Source organism: Mus caroli, unplaced genomic scaffold (assembly GCF_978045245.1).
Source record: "Mus caroli unplaced genomic scaffold, Mus_caroli_1 scaffold_3, whole genome shotgun sequence".
NCBI lineage: Eukaryota > Metazoa > Chordata > Mammalia > Rodentia > Muridae > Mus > Mus caroli.
The window spans coordinates 75659231-75678261 of NW_028227258.1; the positions used below are offsets into that span (position 1 = coordinate 75659231).

The 19031-nt window shown below is 38.2% G+C and overlaps 1 protein-coding gene across 4 annotated transcripts in view; it reads right to left on the minus strand.

Annotated features, from left to right (window-relative positions):
- The window catches only part of Lrba (LPS responsive beige-like anchor protein), a 576347-nt gene that overhangs the window by 422582 nt on the left and 134734 nt on the right, over window positions 1-19031 (minus strand). For all 4 annotated transcript variants that reach the window (XM_029475138.2, XM_021158805.3, XM_085835789.1 and 1 more), the window contains exons 30-31: window positions 10632-11082; window positions 2104-2237 (exon numbers count right to left, since the gene is read on the minus strand). In XM_029475138.2, coding sequence (XP_029330998.1) covers window positions 2104-2237; window positions 10632-11082 — 585 coding nt within the window. The remainder of the gene's footprint in view (window positions 1-2103; window positions 2238-10631; window positions 11083-19031) is intronic.

A 19031-nucleotide genomic window follows, 5' to 3' on the forward strand; every position in this document is an offset into this window, starting at 1 on the left:
AGTGTCACATGAGACTGCCCTTCATACAGTAGGAAAAAATATGTAATTATGCATTTTAACTAAAAACATAAATTTATGATAAATTTGATTCATATTAACATTCCAAACAGATAATCACATATGTAAATGCAAAGGCTTCTTTCAACACATGGAAGGCGTGAACCTGTGTTTTCCTTATCTATGCACTGACAACGTGACTCTTTCAAACAGGCAGTTTTCCAGATATCTGTAAATTGACCCTCCATATAGCATCTATGCAGGGAGTAAAATACTATTTATAGAAGTTCCCTAAGGATCTAAGTAACTGATGCCCCTTGCAGTGAAGAATCATTAAATCAAATGACAATTTTTAATCACTAAATACTGCTATACTACAAGTGAATAGGCTTGTGTCTTTGTGTGTGTGGGTTGTCTGTCTTACAAGGGATAGTCTACAATGCCTAATAAAATATTATTTGAAAAGAAATGAAACTTTTTTTACTAACTGAATAAAGATAAACCTTTTAGTCTTAATGTTATATAGAGCAAAGACTGATGCTAAATTTTGCAAATTAGCAAGCACTCAGTATACAAACTGGTAAAGAATACTACAGCTTGGTTCCACTGCTGAGATGGTTTCAATTTTGTCTTCATTATTTATACTTTGCAACTCCGTTTGAAAAATATATCATATTTTTAAAGACTATAGCATGTTAACATACAAAAACATATTATGTAGAAGAATCTTAATCCAGCAACATGGCTTCTCTGGCAAGATATCACATCCAAAGACCTTCTAGGTCTGTGTGATTCAGCTGGAATGCAGACACACCTTTAATTCTCTCCCAAAAAAGGCAAGGAGATCTCTGAGTTCAAGTCAGCCTGGTAAACAGCAAGTATCAGGTAAAGAAAAGCTTAGGTGCAGGAACTCGAGACAGAGGCATGTAGATATCTTGAGTTTTTGTCACTTCAGCTTACTGATTCTTTTTGTTTTGATAAAATAAAACCCTAAACCACATGATGCAATACTATTACAACGGTGGGTTTCCAGGTGGAATTTTAAACTTAATACCTACTGTTTTCTATACATGAAAATGCTATGTGTACTTCTCAAGAATTCTTAAAGAATTCTTAAAATTATTGTAAGTTGTAGCAGGCACAAGACCCTGGGTTTGGTCCTCAGCTCAAAAAAAAAAAAAAAAAAAAAAACCACTAAAAGTAAATGCTAAGAAGAGGAATGAAATGTGCAGTGTAGCAGAGTCTGCAGGACATGGCGGCATGCACCAGTAACTCAAGCACAAGGCGTTAGGTGTACTGGATCCAACAGTACAACTGTATGAAATTAATCAAGTCACGTTGCAATGCGCTGTCTTACTTTTACCATACAGAGAAGTCATATACTTAACACAGTTACTGTTGAATAGTACATAAAGCATCGATTTTCTTTATCATACTGTGAACACTTCCTCTTATATCTAGATGCTATGAACTTTCTAAAAATTAATTGCATTTCAAACTTTAGAATAAAATGTTAAGACAAGTAAAAAGCAGGGTGGGTGTGTAGGTAAGTTTGGCAGAGTGCTTGTCTAGCACAGATGGGCCGCTGGTCTCTCTCCCCCACCACATACACCAAGTGTGGTGGCAACCTACAGCATTTAAGATGAGGAGACAAAGGGATCACAAGTTTTGATTCATCGTTAGCTACAAAGTGAATTCAAGGCCAGGAGTCCACATGAGACTTATTCTCAAAAGAAAAACAGGAATATGAGAGAAATATTTATATTTATTTTGTTGACACATAAGAGAAAATAAAGTGTGGGGGCAGGAGCTGGGTGGTAAAACAACATCAAAACTCTGCGAGACTGACCAGTTCACCACATACCGCTTCAACTGACTCTCCACTCCTGGTTTTACTTTTTAATTTCACTCAGATTGTGGGGGATATTAGTAAATAATCAATAGTAGTTTTGTAAACAAAAAGATAATAGTGAACAATCAACAATAAAACACAAAAGCAGAAAGATTTCTAAAGCACCTTACAAGCTTCTTGGTTTAATCACAAAATCCTAAAATTTGCTAAAATAGATCTAAAAATTCTGTTGACTTCATTGCCACCTGACTCACCTGGTGACTCTCCTCCAGCGTCTGAGGCGTGGGTGGGATCTACTGAAGACACCACACTGACGGCGCTACTTGGTGCGCTTGTAGTAAGGGCAGAAGGTAAGACTGATGATTTCTTTGTTGCAATGATGACACTTCTGTAATAAAGGTTTTAAAATATAAATTATTTACATGAATTATATGCATTTAAAAGTTAAACAAAGCTAACTTCCATTTTCTTTCCTACCTTATTTTGATGTATTGTTTGAAATATTCTTACTACTTAAAATCTCTTCAACGTTATCCATATTTACATATCTTTTTTTCTCTTTTAGAGAGGGAGGGAGGAAGGGAGGGAGGGAGAGAGAGGGAGGGAGAGGGAGGGAGGGAGGGAGAGAGAAGGATTGAGAGACAAACAGAGTCTGCATGCAGAAACAAGATCACAACCTTGGATGTTATTCCTCAGGCACCAACCAACTTGTTTTTGGGACAGGGTCTGGCACTGGGCAGAACTGCTCAGTAGGCTAGGCTGACCAACTGATGAATCCCAAGGTTCACAGGATTTTGTCTCCCCAGGGCTGAACTTGCAAGAGCACATCACATCCAAGGTTTTAATTGTTTGCATTTAATGCATATGAGTACTCTGTATTATGTGTGGCTGGTAGCTGAAGTGGCTATTCGATTCTCTGGAACTGGAATTACAATCAGTTGTGAGCTGCCATGTGGGTAATAGGAATCAAACCCAGACCCTCTGGAAGAGCAGCCAGTGATCTTAACCTCTGAGCCATCCTTCTCTCCACACTCCTCTTAACCTCTGAGCCATCCCCCTCTCCACACTCCCTTCTACACAGACAGTCTTTTAAAACAATGGTTGATAAGGATCAAACCCTCCTCTTGTTTGCACAGCAAACACTTTACCTACAATCTATCTCCCCAGCCTCATTGTTTTTAAAACTAAGACAAAGTCCTATGAAAATAATTCATTTTAACATTTTAACCAACATTTACACTAGAGTTCTTAAATTTAAGACCATCTAGAATTTTCTAATAAACATAATCAAAGAGAATGTGGGGGGTGAAAAGAGAGAATCTTAGAATTGAAGAGAACAAGAAATTAACTTTTTAAAAAACCTAATAACTGATGCAGAAAATTCACTATGTTTCAATAAGAAATTTAAAGCAGTGTTAATTTAAAATCATAAAACCTTAAGTATCTCAAAAGAGAAAAACGATACCTACACAAGCAATGGATACATGTATATAGCTCATGAAACACAACAGCTTTTGATTATATCACATAGAAAACAATAAACAATTTCTTTAAACAGCAAAAGTACCAAACAACCAGTTGTTTATATTGTGTATTATTTGAACACAGGTATTTATGATACACCAGTTTCAATTAAAGTGCAATACTTTATACTAAAAGAGTAACTAAAAGACCTTGTTAGACACAACTTAAAAGCCATTTTTTAATTGAAGTTAGCTCCATAAACATGCAAAACCCCAGCTAATGAGGTAAAAGGACAGCTGATATATAATGGACTCCCACAGCAGCTCTTACTTTTAATTACCCGGTGTTAACCATAAGCTTAAAGTCTTCAACATTCAATTTATTTAATCATGTCTTTTGTTGACAATACTGTAAGCTGAAAGTATTCCCTTAATAGCTTTAAAATATTTGATTTTTAAACAAAGTTACTTAGATATTTTGCCCTAATAAATGTATTCATACTTTCTAAAGGCATGTAATTCCATTATTTTAAAAATACATTTCTGTGGTTATTTCAAAAAAAAAAAAGGACAAAGTGAAATAGGTTCTGTTTTACTTCACTGACTATCATTTGAGGGCAAATACTGTTGCCAATTAAATCAAGTTATCTTGTGCTGGGCAAGGCTTATTCAATGTACTTGGGGGAAGCTGGTGTCACATCATTATAAGGGTGACTGCCAATGTTAACTATATACTAAAAAATAGAAGCAACAGCCACCTGAGCCCCCAATCCAAAGTAGTATGTTTAAATCATGGTAGCTTATATCAGAGGAAGATCACTGAGATAAAAAGATGTGGATATGACCTTGTGTGTGTGTGTGTGTGTGTGTGTGTGTGTGTGTGTGTGTATACATGTACATATACATATGTGCCTATGGTACCCTCAGAAAACAATATAAATATAATCTGTGCTTGTTTTGCCAGAAATTTATATGCTAAAATGTCAAAACATTTTTCATGTTCTAATAATTAGGTAAAAAATGAAAATATGAATAATCCACTTTCACATTTGTTCACAAAAGAACCATTACAATCTGTTTCATGCATACAACAGATATATATTGATGGTAAAATAATATTTAGATTAGTGAATTGTGGGCAGACAGTGGTACAGCACTTTGTCTATTATGTCTGAGGTCCTTTATTCAATCGAAATCAGTGAAAAAAATCTAATTCTATAATCAAAATTTAGACATACAAGTATCTTATGACCCAACAACTGTACCTTAGAACTTTGCTCAAGAAAATATAAATATCCATAATACAATTATGCTTCCAGACCCTTTAGAGTAGCTGGATGAAACTAGAAATTGCTCAAGTGTCCTCCATGCAGAAAAATGAAGTTTTTAAACAGTGAGTACTTACACAGTAGGATACCATTATGCAACAGTACAGCAGAGTGCTGATAAAGTCAGCAGCATGGATGGATCACAAAGACATTCTCTTCACAGCAATGAGACCCTAACTAAGACACTTGCCAAATAAATTAAGGAAGCCTATGTTCAAGAACATATTCATTACTTCCTTTTTAAAAAGAGTTTTGGAGAAGGCAAACTAATAAATGGTTTTATAAAAAGTTAAAATAGCAATTGCCTGTGGGAAACAGAGACAGGGATTAGGTGGGAAGGGAGACCGCTGATGTTTGTGCAATAAAGTATATATACTGGTCAAAGCTCATCAAATATCACACTTCATATCTGGTCCTTAACATGTACAATCATCATTTGTACATGGCTAATTAAACACAGCAAAACACTGATTTGGGTTTTAAACATTTAGCATACTGTAAATAAATAATACTTACAAAAGTAAAAAATAGCATATTCTTTTATTCATCTTAGTAAATATTACTCCCCAGATTTTTGTACATATTCTCAAAAATTTGTAGTTTAATTTGAAAAATATTGTTAAGATATACATTAATTTTATTTAAAAAAATAATAACTGGGAGAGAAAACACAAAGGTATCAGAAGCCAGAGCCCTGAATTCCTGTTCCTCCAGCATCGTGTCCTCGCCCTTTACAATTCATAAGATTACACACATGAGCCACCAAACACCTTTTTAAAACATTTTTTAATTTTTTAAGGCAAGCTCAGAAAGGTAAAATAACTTATTGTGGTGGTTTAAGTAAGTTTGGCCCCCATAGTGCTTGGCCATAGGGATCAACACTATTGGGAGGTGTGGCCTTTCTGGAGAAGATGTGGCCTTGTTGGAAAAAGTGTTGTCACTGTGTGCTTTGAGGTCTTAAATGCTCAAGCTATGCCCAGTGGGAAACACATGCAACCTCCTCCTTGCTGCCTACGGATTAAGATGTAGAACTCCCAGCTCCTTCTCCAGCACCTAGTCTGCCTGGACGCTGGCATGCTTTCTACCGTGATGATAATGGATTAAGCCTCTGAAATTGTATGAAATTTTTTTTTAATTTTTCATTTATAAGAGTTGCTTTGGTCATGATAGATCTTCATAGCAATGAAACCCTATCTAAGACACTTGTCAAAATAAATTTTCAGGATGTACCACAAATCTACATATTCCTAAAATGGGATTGTGATTCAGCCGTTGCCTCACAATGAGCTGTCTGTAAAGTCTTATCAAGCTATAATCCACATGCCATTTAATCCATGCACAAAAGCATACAATTAAATGGTTTTCAATATGTTCACTAAGTTCTCCAGCCAGCATGTTGATGAATATGTCTATGTTAGTGCTATCTACACAGCATATAAATGAAGATTATCAAGATAAGAAAGTATGCATATGCTACCATTAAATTATTAAATATATCTGATAATGAATGGAAAAATGAAGTTTTCATTCTATTCCTTAATTTTAATAGGGGAGAGTGTGAAGGCAGCCCCTCACTATCAGAAACTTTGCAGTCAAGTTTCCCACCTTTGAGGACATATCAGAGGTCAGTACATCTGAAGTGTAATGGATAACACTGGTCCTGGGAGAACTACCTCTGTGATCGTGATTTCTCTCCTGGCATTTATACTAAGTATTAATTAGTATACACACACAAAAAAAATAGAATTAATAATTTATTTTTTTAAAGATTTATTTATTATTATAAATAAGTTCACTGTAGCTGTCTTCAGATGCACCAGAAGAGGGCGTTAGACCTCATTGCGGATAGTTATGAGCCACCATGTGGTTGCTGAGATCTGAACTCAGGACCTTTGGAAGAGCAGTCAGTGTTCTTACCTATTGAGCCAATTCACCAGCCGCAAAATTAATAATTTCTAAATCCATAACATGATTCAAATCAGTTCTGAAATGATACTGCTAAAGCTCTGGGCGAGATTAAAATAAAACCCAAAAACACATGATCTAATTTAAAATGTAATAAATAGCCGGGTGGTGGTGGCACACCTTTAATCCCAGCACTTGGGAGGCAGAGGCAGGCGGATTTCTGAGTTCGAGGCCAGCCTGGTCTACAGAGTGAGTTCCAGGACAGCCAGAGCTACACAGAGAAACCCTGTCTCGAAAACCAGAAAAAAACAGGGCTGTTCTGTCGGGGGGGGGGGGGGAGTAATAAATAATATGTGTATGTGGGCTGGTTTTTTTTCCCCCTTTGGTTTTAAGAGATAGAACCAGTTTCTCTGTAGCCCTGGCTGTCCTGGAACTCACTTTGTAGACCAGGCTGGCCTCGAACTCAGAAATCCACCTGCCTCTGCCTCCCAAATGCTGGGATTAAAGGCGTGCGCCACCACACCCAGCCGGGATGTTTTCATTTTATTACTTTATCGTAAGTTTCAGTGTAAAGACTAAAACCTTCAGGAGAAGGGATATTTAGCCCACTATGCTCATCCTGTTAACATAAATCTGACCTAGGCAAATACATTCTACATTTTGAAGAAAGAACCTAAAAATTTCAACTTAACACGCTTCAGTGGGAATTAGCTAGGTAAGAACAAAAGATTTTGCATCCTTTTTTAAAAAAGAAAGAAAGATGTAAAAGCATAGAGCCCACTTTTTTAATCCTGCCTCCCCCACTCATTGTTTTCCCTCTTGTGCTGGGATTCCCACCCACAATCTTGCAGAGACTAAGCACCAGGTCGAGCACTGAGCTATACCCTAAGCCTTAAACTTCTACTTAAAAAATGAACTCAAAATCTCTCTTAATGTTTAAGAAGCAAGTAATTATCTGAAGTTTGAATGATGTCAATTTTAACTAAAGCATTTCCCTTCTTGTCATAAAGAATGCAGAAGGCAGAGAACCAGCTACACCAGCTTTTCTAAATGTCAATGAAAACACAGAGATTAAAGTGCAGTTTACTCACAGATTTTCTTTACGAGCTCACTAACGTTAGTGAACATTTAGAATACTCAGCATTTGCTCGTTTGTGACAGACTCTCTAGGAAGTACTTTCTACAGTCACACTCACAGCAAGTGAACATCATGTTGATTGGTTGTTAGCTTTTTAAATTGGAGAGTTTGAAGATTTTCTCAAAAATTAATTAGTAACAGCCAACAATAAAGGAATAATACATTCCAGACAAGTTTCAGAATTTTCATTTCAAAACATTATGAATTCAAAACCTTAACATTGCTGTTTAATTTAACATAAAAATGGTTTACTAAAGAAAAAACTTTTTTGACAGAGTACTTTAGTCCCTAAGGATTCAGTTGAAAACACAGACCAGCCCTTGAACTTTATCAAGATAAATCCCTGGCATCCATTAATCGCCAGCGAGGATCTTCAAATGAGATAAGAGCAGGAATCTCGGCATGGGAATGAACACAAACACCTTCCCTTTCACCGAGACTGAGCTGGCAGCCTTTCAGCAAGGGCTCACTCGTAGCTGTTACTCTAAACTTCCCAGCTATTGCTTGGGAGTTGATAATTCTTAAGATATGAGGAGAGTTCTGATTTCTGGCACAACATTCCTGAGATAAATACATGATCAGAGGGATGCTTTGAAATTCCCAAAGACACTCCATTGCCCTATGGCTGCAAAAAAAAGTCTTTCAAAAGGTGTCTCGTGCTAAGAAAAAAGACAGGGGAGGGAAGAGATAGAACAGTTTGTACTCCATCAGATAATATGTTAAATGCATACCAGACATGTTAAGTTCCACAGAATATCCAGAAAAATGCTACCACCTAAATTATTGGTTTTTACTTGAACAAACTTTTTAAATGCATTACCTAAGCAGGAATCCCTAAGTAAATGCATAATTTCATTTAAGGTATTGAGAAAAAAAGGATTTAATTTCAACATTATTGAAAAGAAAAATGCCAAAATAAAACACCTTGGTCATTCATAAATTTTTTAAGTATATTAATAAGACAGCCAATTAAAGTATTTAGCCACCCAACTATTTCTTATTATAAAAACTAGCACAAATTTAAGTTAAATTTAATCTGGGCACAGTAGCTTACACCCATAATCCCAGCCTTGACCAAGTCAAAAGTACTACCATTGACGTTCAAGCACCTATGGTATACAATCTTGCGAGCTGTTGAATCTGGTGCCAGCCTAGAAAAGATACTATTTACAAAAGATGGAGAAATAGAGGACAAGGACTAAACTAACTGAAAATATGTTATTATGTAATCTAATATGTAGAGGTCTCTAATATTAGAAGCCATAAAATAAACAGAAAACCGTAAGTCCACAAATGAATGAACAGAAAATCTGATAAAGTGATGAATTGTATAGCCTCTATTCACAAATTCCATAACAGTAGAGAGATTTGTTACATACAACTGTATTCACTGGCCAGAGTAAGCCACAGTAATACAAAACCATACGTACGCCACTGGACAAGAGGCAAGAAGCTATTGCTTCTGTAATATGTCTGCCAAAAATGTACTAATGTCAATCTACTTCTAAGGCAACATTAGATAAACAGAAACTAAGGAAGATTCAAAGCCTTGAGTGACATAATCTCAACCTAGATCATTGACTTGAGACTGTCAGTGAGTCCTAATTCTCTGCAGTGTGTGAAGAAAGCACCTGAAGAGGTGGTGAACAGCACTGCTCCTGTGAACACCAGAGTTCAGTTCCCAGCACCCATGTCAGCTGGCTCGGAACTTCAGCTGCAGTGGATCCTCCACAGGCTCCTGACACTCATGGGCACATATTCCTTTTAGGCACATATCCACACACAGACCTACATAATTTAAATAAATGAATCCAGGCAGTGAGGCACAAAAACCATCAATGTAGGAAGGCTGCTTGCTGGGAAGAAGGGGTTGAATGGGAGCTAGATGCCAAGAAGAGGAAAATAAGGCAGGAATGATCAAAGTGCATTATATATTCATGAAAAATTATGAAAGAATAAATAAAAATAAGTAAACAGGCTTAAAGAAATTTAGATAATGTATTTAGTGTTTTAAATTTTAGACAGCACCATGTCACTTTTAATTTTCTTATTTAAAGATAAGAGTATATTTATATAGAAAAAACAGAATGTATTAAAACGTATTTAAATAATATTAACAACTTAATATCTCAAGAAAAATAAAAATTTTGTAGTAAAAACTTTTCTGTACATAAGTTTGTTTCCAGATAAAAATACTAATTTTTAAAAGTATTCATTCAATAACTGTATGTTAGAAGTAGAACAAAAGAAAACTTTATAAAATACGAAGACAGCACCCAGGTAAACTACCAATAGACAGACTGGTAGTAGAGCACCTGCCTAGCAACGCTGAAGGGCCTTGGACAGCATCCTGAGCAACATACATAAGCTGGTTAGTTAGACAAGAGACAAATCTATTAAAAACATCAGCAACAACAACAGTGACAGAAAACACAAACCCTTAGCGCTACATAATCAACAAGATTCTGTAGTTAGCTTTCTCAAACTTCCCAGGTTAAGAACACATGGACACCTGTTGAAGTCTTATATCTGCTGGTATCTAGATTCCAACCTTTTGTTGTTGTTGTTGTTGTTGTTTTAAATAAAGGCTGACACAATATTGGTAGAAGGAACTGATGGACAGCCATTGTAAGTTCAAGTAATATCTGAGGGGTAACCACAAAAAAAAAAAAAAAGAGGGAGGGAGGGAGGGGAGGAATGAGGGAGAGAGAGAGGGAAAGAAATGGCATTTTTACATGCAATGTGCTAATGCCATACTAAAAATATACCTAAAGTAATATCAGTGGTATATAAAATGTTAATAAATAAAAGTATTGTACAAACACTCAACAAAAGTACCCTTATATTTTTTATAAATTAGAACAAAACATAGACTTTCATACTGAATTTCTGTTTACCTTTACAATTTGCAAACATAAGCATACCAAAATGAAGGACTATTTACATACCTGTCAAAGGATCTGAACTGCACGGGTGGGTCAACAGACAGATCTCCAAGAGCACCGAGGCAGGCTGGGGGCAGAAGGGCTGGATCCACTGTGACTCCATCTGCTGGCATATTCACCAAGCTCCGGAGAATGTCCTTCACGTTGACATTTTTTGAAACTGGGACTGATGGTGTCACCTTCCTGTCCAACTCGTTTCCTCCATCAATTCTTGTTTCCTGAGATTTATTGACTTCCAAAGAAAGAGTGCACAGCACCTCGCTGATGGCATCTGGCCCAGCGCTGACACCCAGAGGCGCCGCTGGAGAAGCTACAGACAGACTGCTTCCTAAGCCAGAGGCTGTTTCCTCACCAAGGCCTGAGTCCCTCCTGCGAGTACATGAGGTGCCTTCCAAAGATTCTTCCACCGACGACAGAGTTAAAGAACTAAATTCTGCTGGTGTGTTTTCTGCATCTTAACCAAAAACAAAAGAGTAAATTAAAAAACCAAGAACTAATTTTTAAAGGTATATTAAAGTCCCAGTAGCCATCCGGGATTTTGTGTTGTGTTCTCTCAAAATCAAAAACTATTACATAAACTTTGAAATATGAGGGCATGCACCTCATAACTAAAATAGATGATAAAATAAATAAATAATAACTACCTGTATCAGCCTTCAGAAGTAATTGTAACATAAGCATGGATTATAAAACAAACTTGAATGCCAACAGTGCATAAAGTAAAAACTTCTAGCCACAAACAGTTTCCACTGCTGATAAAAAATGGACAACCTCTCTCATATGCAGAATAAATCAATACCACTGATGACCTAGCTCAACAAGGAGCACACCCGTCCCTGCTAAGACAGGTCCACATATCCCAGGATTGCTATTAAACCAAGAAAGACCTTGAACTTCTGATTTTATTCCCTCCACCCCTCGAGTATGAAGATTACAGTTATGTGCCACCACGACCAGATGATGAGGGGCTGGGGAAATCAAACTCAGGGCTTCATACATGCTAGGCAAGCACTATACCAACTAAGCTAAATCCTCAGCACAAGCAACCCCATGCTGCTGTGTACACTTGCTCTCTAATCAAGTGAACTCCCAATCATTCGAACAAAGATGTTCTTTTGTTTTGTTTGTTTTTCTTTTTTCTTTTTTTGAGTTTCTTTAGTTTTTTTTTAATTGGGTATTTATTTCATTTAGATTTCCAATGCTATCCCAAAAGTCCCCCACATGCTCCCCCACCCACCCACTCTTACTTCTTGGCCCTGGGGTTCCCCTGTACTGAGTCATATAAAGTTTGCAAGTCCAATGGGCCTCTCTTTCCACTGATGGCCGACTAGGCCATCTTCTGATTCATATGCAGCTAGAGACACGAGCTCTGGGGGGTACTGGTTAGTTCATATTGTTATTCCACCTATAGGATTGCAGATCCCTTTAGCTCCTTCTATACTTTCTCTAGCTCCTCCATTGGGGGCCCTGTGATCCATCCAATAGCTGACTGTGAGCATCCACTTCTGTGTTTGCTAGGCCCTGGCATAGTTTCACAAGAGAGAGCTCTATCTGGGTCCTTTCAGCAAAATCTTGCTAGTGTATGCAATGGTGTCAGCGTTTGGAAGCTGATTATGGGATGGATCCCAGGTATGGCAGTCTCTAGATGGTCCTTCCTTTTGTCTCAGCTCCAAACTTTAAGATAAGATACAATTTGCTAAACGCATGAAACTCAAGAAGAAAAAAGACCAAAGGGTGGACACTTTGGCCCTTCTTAGAATTGGGAACAAAACACCCATGGAAGGAGTTAAAGATGTTCTTTTCAAGTTCACCGAAAATCTACACCTTGCCAAATTTAATGAACAGTCTTCTAATAGCACTTGACAGTAAAGCAAGCTGCTGGATGTCCTCTGCACTTTGATAATTCTTTTTTCCCTTGACTCCTAGGTTTTTTTCTTATATCACTTCACCAATGGTTGCTCAGTAATGTCTTCAACTTCCTCCCTGATTTATTAGGTTCAAGGAACTTAGAAGTCAATCCTTGAGCCTTTCAGTCCTTAGTTTCTCTGGTCACCTCTATCTACATCTATTTTCCCTTAGTGATTCCACCCGTCTCCACAACCACAACTCCATCCTAAACACAAAAGGAGCAATATAAATACAATATTACACATATATAATATATTGACTGCTATTTCACTGCTTTACCTATATCTGTATGCTAAAATATCTAAAGCAAATAGGTTGAAAACTGAAATATTTCACCTTTGATCTAGTCCAGTTATAGTAATCATTGAATACTTTTTCTTTTTAAAATACCCACACTAATATTCAGAAATACTGTTCTTGTCACCCAAATATATCCAGAATCTGTCTGCCTCTAGATATCTGTGTGGTTACAACAACCCTAGCCCATCAGATCATCACATCAAGTGAATTACTGGTAGTGGAAGGCAATTGCTTTAATGATCCTACAGACTCACACCTCCTGGTATTTAAGAAATCCTTCAATCTGAGCTAGTTCAGTAGAATAATAGTTAACCAGTAGAACTGAATCTGAAGTAATAGCTAGTTCCAAAGCTGTGTTTTAATAAGACCTGCCAGACTTGACTTTACCAGAATCCAAATCAGCTCTGTTAGGAAATTTAGCAGACTTCCACTTTAATGAGAAAGACTACATATAAATAGAAAAGTCTTTCAAAGTAATGGGACAAAACAAAGAATTAAGACTTTCCCCCAACATAACACTGCTGCACTCAGCCAACCCCCACCCAGAACCCTCCCAGCCGAGGCACTAGACAGCATCTTAATTAAACTCAGGAAACATCTGAGCAGGGGTGAGCCTTCCCAACATGGCATATTCACATGCTACCCACAAAAATCATGAAATATGAAGGTTGTTGTATTTTAAACTTCTAAGTGTCAATTTACTATGGCACGAAGCGGCACAGAACTGAACACTCCTTTTTCTTCTCTGAGATGTATTCTCAACACAGAAGTCAAAGTGTTACTTAATTTTTTAAATTTTATTTATTATTATTATTATTGCTGTTTCTTTATTCATAATGTACATATGATATACACACACACACACACTTGAATCATAGTGCACACATGCTATGGTGTACATGGGAGACAGAGTGAAGCATACAGAGTAAGTTCTCTCTTTCCATTGTGGATTCTGGAGTACTGAACTCAGATCATCACGGTTGCATGGCAAATGCTTTTATCAGCTACGCACTGGCCCCAGAGTGTTATTTTTAAAATGCATGTCAGTAATAACTCTGCACTCAACACTCCAATGACTGCTCATTTCTCTTAAAGAAAAGTCCATAAAGCATCTCTCCTGTCGTGCCTGACATTTTATTTAGTATCCCTTTCATTGCCTTCTAAAATGTCATAAAATTTGTCTATTAAAAAATATGTTCTGTCTCCTCCTACCAGAGATAAGCTCCAAGAAGGTGGAGTCTTTTCCTTCCTGTGTATTCAAACCTACATGAATACAACAATCTAATATGTACTCAATTAAAACCAACGGGGACAGGGTTGCCCCTCCCCTCGGCACAGCTAGTTCTGTAACTATGAAAGCTGTTTATCTGAGTATATACCTATAACTGAAAGCTCTTTTTCGGTTGTTTAGTTGATTGGTTTTTGTTTGTCCAGGCAGGATTTCTTTTTCCGTATAGCCCTGGCTGTCTTGGAACTCAAGAGGCTGGCCTCAGACTCAGAGATCCACCTGCCTCTGAGTGCTGGGATTAAAGGCATACACCACCACTGCCTAACTAAAAGCTACTTATAAAACTATAGTGATCACTACTAATTGTTTAAACAATTTCCTGGAAGTCTGTTGTAAAAGACTGAACAACAAACACAAAAGTAAAAACTTTGTACTCTTTACTTATTAGGACTAGCACTTTCCTCTTCCGGCCTGACCAGCACCGGGATAGCTAGAGCACAGGGTGAGCTGACACCCACCAGCTACCCACAACACCCACCACAGGATCTTGAGACTTCTGGTGAGTGGAACACAGCTTCTGCTCCAGTCCAATCACGCGGGAACTGAGACTGCTTTGGTTGGGGAGGCAGAAATCCGGCCTGAGAAGGGCCACAAGCCTCATCCGGTCTGACCAGCACAGGGGTAGCTAGAGCGCAGGGTCGGCTGACACCTGCCAGCTACCCACGACACCCGCCACAGGATTTTGAGACTTCGGGTGAGTGGAACACAGAGTCTGTTCCAATCTTTAAACAGTGACAACGATAACAACTAACCCCAGAGATTACCAGATGGTGAAAGGTAAACGTAATAATCTTACTAACAGAAACCAAGACCATTCACCATCATCAGAACCCAGCACTCCCACTTGCCCAGTCCAGGGCACCCCAACACACCGGAAAAGCTAGACACGGATCTAAAAGCATACCTCATGATGATGGTAGAGGACATCAAGAAGGACTTTAATAACTCACTTAAAGAATTACAGGAGAACATAGCTAAAGAGTTACAAGTCCTTAAAGAAAAAGAGGATAACACAATCAAACAGGTAGAAGTTCTTAAAGAAAAACAGGAAAACACATCCAAACAGATGATGGAAATGAACAAAACCATACTAGACCTAAAAAGGGAAGTAGACACAATAAAGAAAACCCAAGATTAGATAGGGAAGCAGAAACCGGCCTGAGTAGGGCCACAGGCCTCATCCGGCCGGATCAGCACCAGGGTAGCTAGAGCGCAGGGTCGCCTGACACCCGCCAGCTACCCACGACCCCCGCCACAGGATTTTGAGACTGCTGGTGAGTGGAACACAGCTTCTGCTCCAGTCCAATCACGCGGGACCTGAGACTGCTTTGGTTGGGGAGGGAGAAATCCGGCCTACATAGGGCCACAAGCCTCTTCCGGTCAGAAAAGCACAGGGGTAGCTAGGGCGCAGGGTCGGCTGACACTCGCCAGCTACGCACAACACCCGCCACAGGATCTTAAGACTTCTGGTGAGTGGAACACAGCTTCTGCTCCAATCCAATTGTGCGCGGGACCTGAGACTGCATTAGTTAGGGAAGCAGAAACCGGCCTGAGTAGGACCACAGGCCTCTTCCGGCTGGACCAGCACAGGGGTACTGCCAGATACCCATGACCCCCGCCACAGGATTTTGAGACTGCTGGTGAGTGGAACACAGCTTCTGCTCCAATCTTTAAACAGTGACAACGACAACAACTAGCCCCAGAGATTACCAGATGGCGAAAGGTAAACATAATAATCTTACTAACAGAAACCAAGACCACTCACCATCATCAGAACCCAGCATTCCCACTTCGCCCAGTCCAGGGCACCCCAACACACCGGAAAAGCTAGACACGGATCTAAAAGCATATCTCCTGATGATGGTAGAGGACTTCAAGAAGGACTTTAATAACACACTTAAAGAAATACAAAGGAACACTGGTAAACAGGTAGAAGACAGTAAAGAGGAAGCACAAAAATCCCTTAAAGAATTGCAGGAGAACACTGCTAAAGAGTTACAAATCCTTAAAGAAAAACAGGATAACCTAATCAAACAGGTAGAAGTCCTTAATGAAAAACAGGAAAACACATCCAAACAGATGATGGAAATGAAGAAAAACCATACTAGACCTAAAAAGGAAAGTAGACACAATAAAGAAAACCCAAAATGAGGCAACACTGGAGATAGAAACCCTAGGAAAGAAATCTGGAACCATAGATACGAGCATCAGCAACAGAATACAAGAGATGGAAGAGAGAATCTCAGGTGCAGAAGATTCCATAGAGAACATCAGCACAACAATCAAGTAAAATGTAAAACGCAAAAAGATCCTAACTCAAAACATCCAAGAAATACAGGACACAATGAGAAGACCAAACCTACGGATAATAGGAGTGGATGAGAATGAAGATTTTCAACTCAAAGGACCAGCAAACATCTTCAACAAAATTATAGAAGAAAACTTCCCAAATCTAAAGAAAGAGATGCCCATGAACATACAAGAAGCCTACAGAACTCCAAATAGACTGGACCAGAAAAGAAATACCTCCGGACACATAATAATCAGAACAACAAATGCACTAAATAAAGATAGAATACTAAAAGAAGTAAGAGAAAAAGGCTAAGTAACATATAAAGGCAAGCCTATCAGAATTACACCAGATTTTTCACCAGAGACTATGAAAGCCAGAAGATCCTGGACAGATGTTATACAGACACTAAAAGAACACAAATTACAGCCCAGGCTACTATACCCAGCCAAACTCTCAATTAACATAGATGGAGAAACCAAAGTATTCCACGACAAAACCAAATTCACACATTATCTCTCCAGGATTCCAGCCCTTCAAAGGATAATAACAGGAAAAAAACAATACAAGGACAGGAACCATGCCCTAGAAACAACAAGAAGGTAATCCCTCAACAAACCTAAAAGAAGACAGCCACAAGAACAGAATGCCAAATTTAACAACAAAAATAACAGGAAACAACTATTACTTTTCCTTAATATCTCTTAATATCAATGGACTCAACTCCCCGATAAAAAGACATAGACTAACAAACTGGCTACACAAACAAGACCCAACATTTTGCTGCTTACAGGAAACTCATCTCAGAGAAAAAGATAGACACTACCTCAGAATGAAAGGCTGGAAAACAATTTTCCAAGCAAATGGTATGAAGAAACAAGCTGGAGTAGCCATTCTAATATCTGATAAGATTGATTTCCAACCCAAAGTCATCAAAAAAGACAGGGAGGGGCACTTCATACTCATCAAAGGTAAAATCCTCCAAGAGGAACTATCAATCCTGAATATCTATGCTCCAAATACAAAGGCAGCCACATTCATTAAAGAAACTTTAGTAAATCTCAAAGCACACATTGCACCTCATACAATAATAGTGGGAGACTTCAACACACCACTTTCACCAATGGACAGATCATGGAAACAGAAACTAAACAGGGACACAGTGAAACTAACAGAAGTTATGAATCAAATGGATCTGGCAGATGGATCTACAGAACATTCTATCCTAAAACAAAAGGATATACCTTCTTCTCAGCACCTCATGGTACCTTCTCCAAAATTGACCACATAATTGGTCACAAAACAGGCCTCAACAGAAACAAAAATATTGAAATGGTCCCATGCATCCTATCAGATCACCATGGACTAACGCTGATCTTCAATAACAAAATAAATAATAGAAAGCCAACATTCACATGGAAACTGAACAACACTCTTCTCAATGATACCTTGGTCAAGGAAGGAATAAAGAAAGAAATTAAGGACTTTTTAGAGTTCAATGAAAATGAAGCCACAACATACCCAAACTTATGGGATGCAATGAAAGCATTTCTAAGAGGAAAACTCATATCTCTGAGTGACTCCAAAAAGAAACTAGAGAGAGCACACATTAGCAGCTTGACAACACACCTAAAAGCACTAGAACAAAAGGAAGCAAATTTACCCAAGAGGAGTAGACGGCAGGAAATAATCAAACTCAGGGGTGAAATCAACCAAGTGGAAACAAGAAGAACTATTCAAAGAATCAACCAATCAAGGAGCTGGTTCTTTGAGAAAATCAACAAGATAGATAAACCCTTAGCCAGACTCACTAGAGGGCACAGGGAAAGCATCCTAATTAACAAAATCAGAAATGAAAAAGGAGACATAACAACAGATCCTGAAGATATCAAAAACACCATCAGATCCTTCTACCAAAGGCTATACTCAACAAAACTGGAGAACCTGGATGAAATGGAGAAGTTCCTAGACAGATACCAGGTACCAAAGTTGAATCAAGATCAGGTTAATGATCTAAAGAGCCCTATATCCCCCAAAGAAATAGAAGCAGTCATTAATAGTCTCCCAACCAAAAAAAGCCCAGGTGAGTTTAGTGCAGAGTTCTATCAGACCTTCAAAGAAGATCTAATCCCAGTGCTTCACAAACTATTCCACAAAATAGAAACAGAAGGTACTCTACCCAACTCATTCTATGAAGCCACAATTACTCTGATACCTAAACCACAAAAAGACCCAACAAAGATAGAAAACTTCAGATCAATATCCCTTATGAATATTGATGCAAAAATCCTCAATAAAGTTCTTGCTAACTGAATCCAAGAACACATCAAAACAATCATCCATCCTGACCAAGTAGGTTTCATCCCAGGGATGCAGGGATGGTTCAATATACGGAAATCCATCAACGTAATCCAGTATATAAACAAACTCAAAGACAAAAACCACATGGTCATCTCCTTAGATGCGGAAAAAGCATTTGACAAGATCCAACACCCATTCATGATAAAAGTCTTGGAAAGATCAGGAATTCAAGGCCCATACCTAAACACGATAAAAGCAATCTACAGCAAACCAATAGCCAACATCAAAGTAAATGGTGAGAAGCTTGAAGCAATCC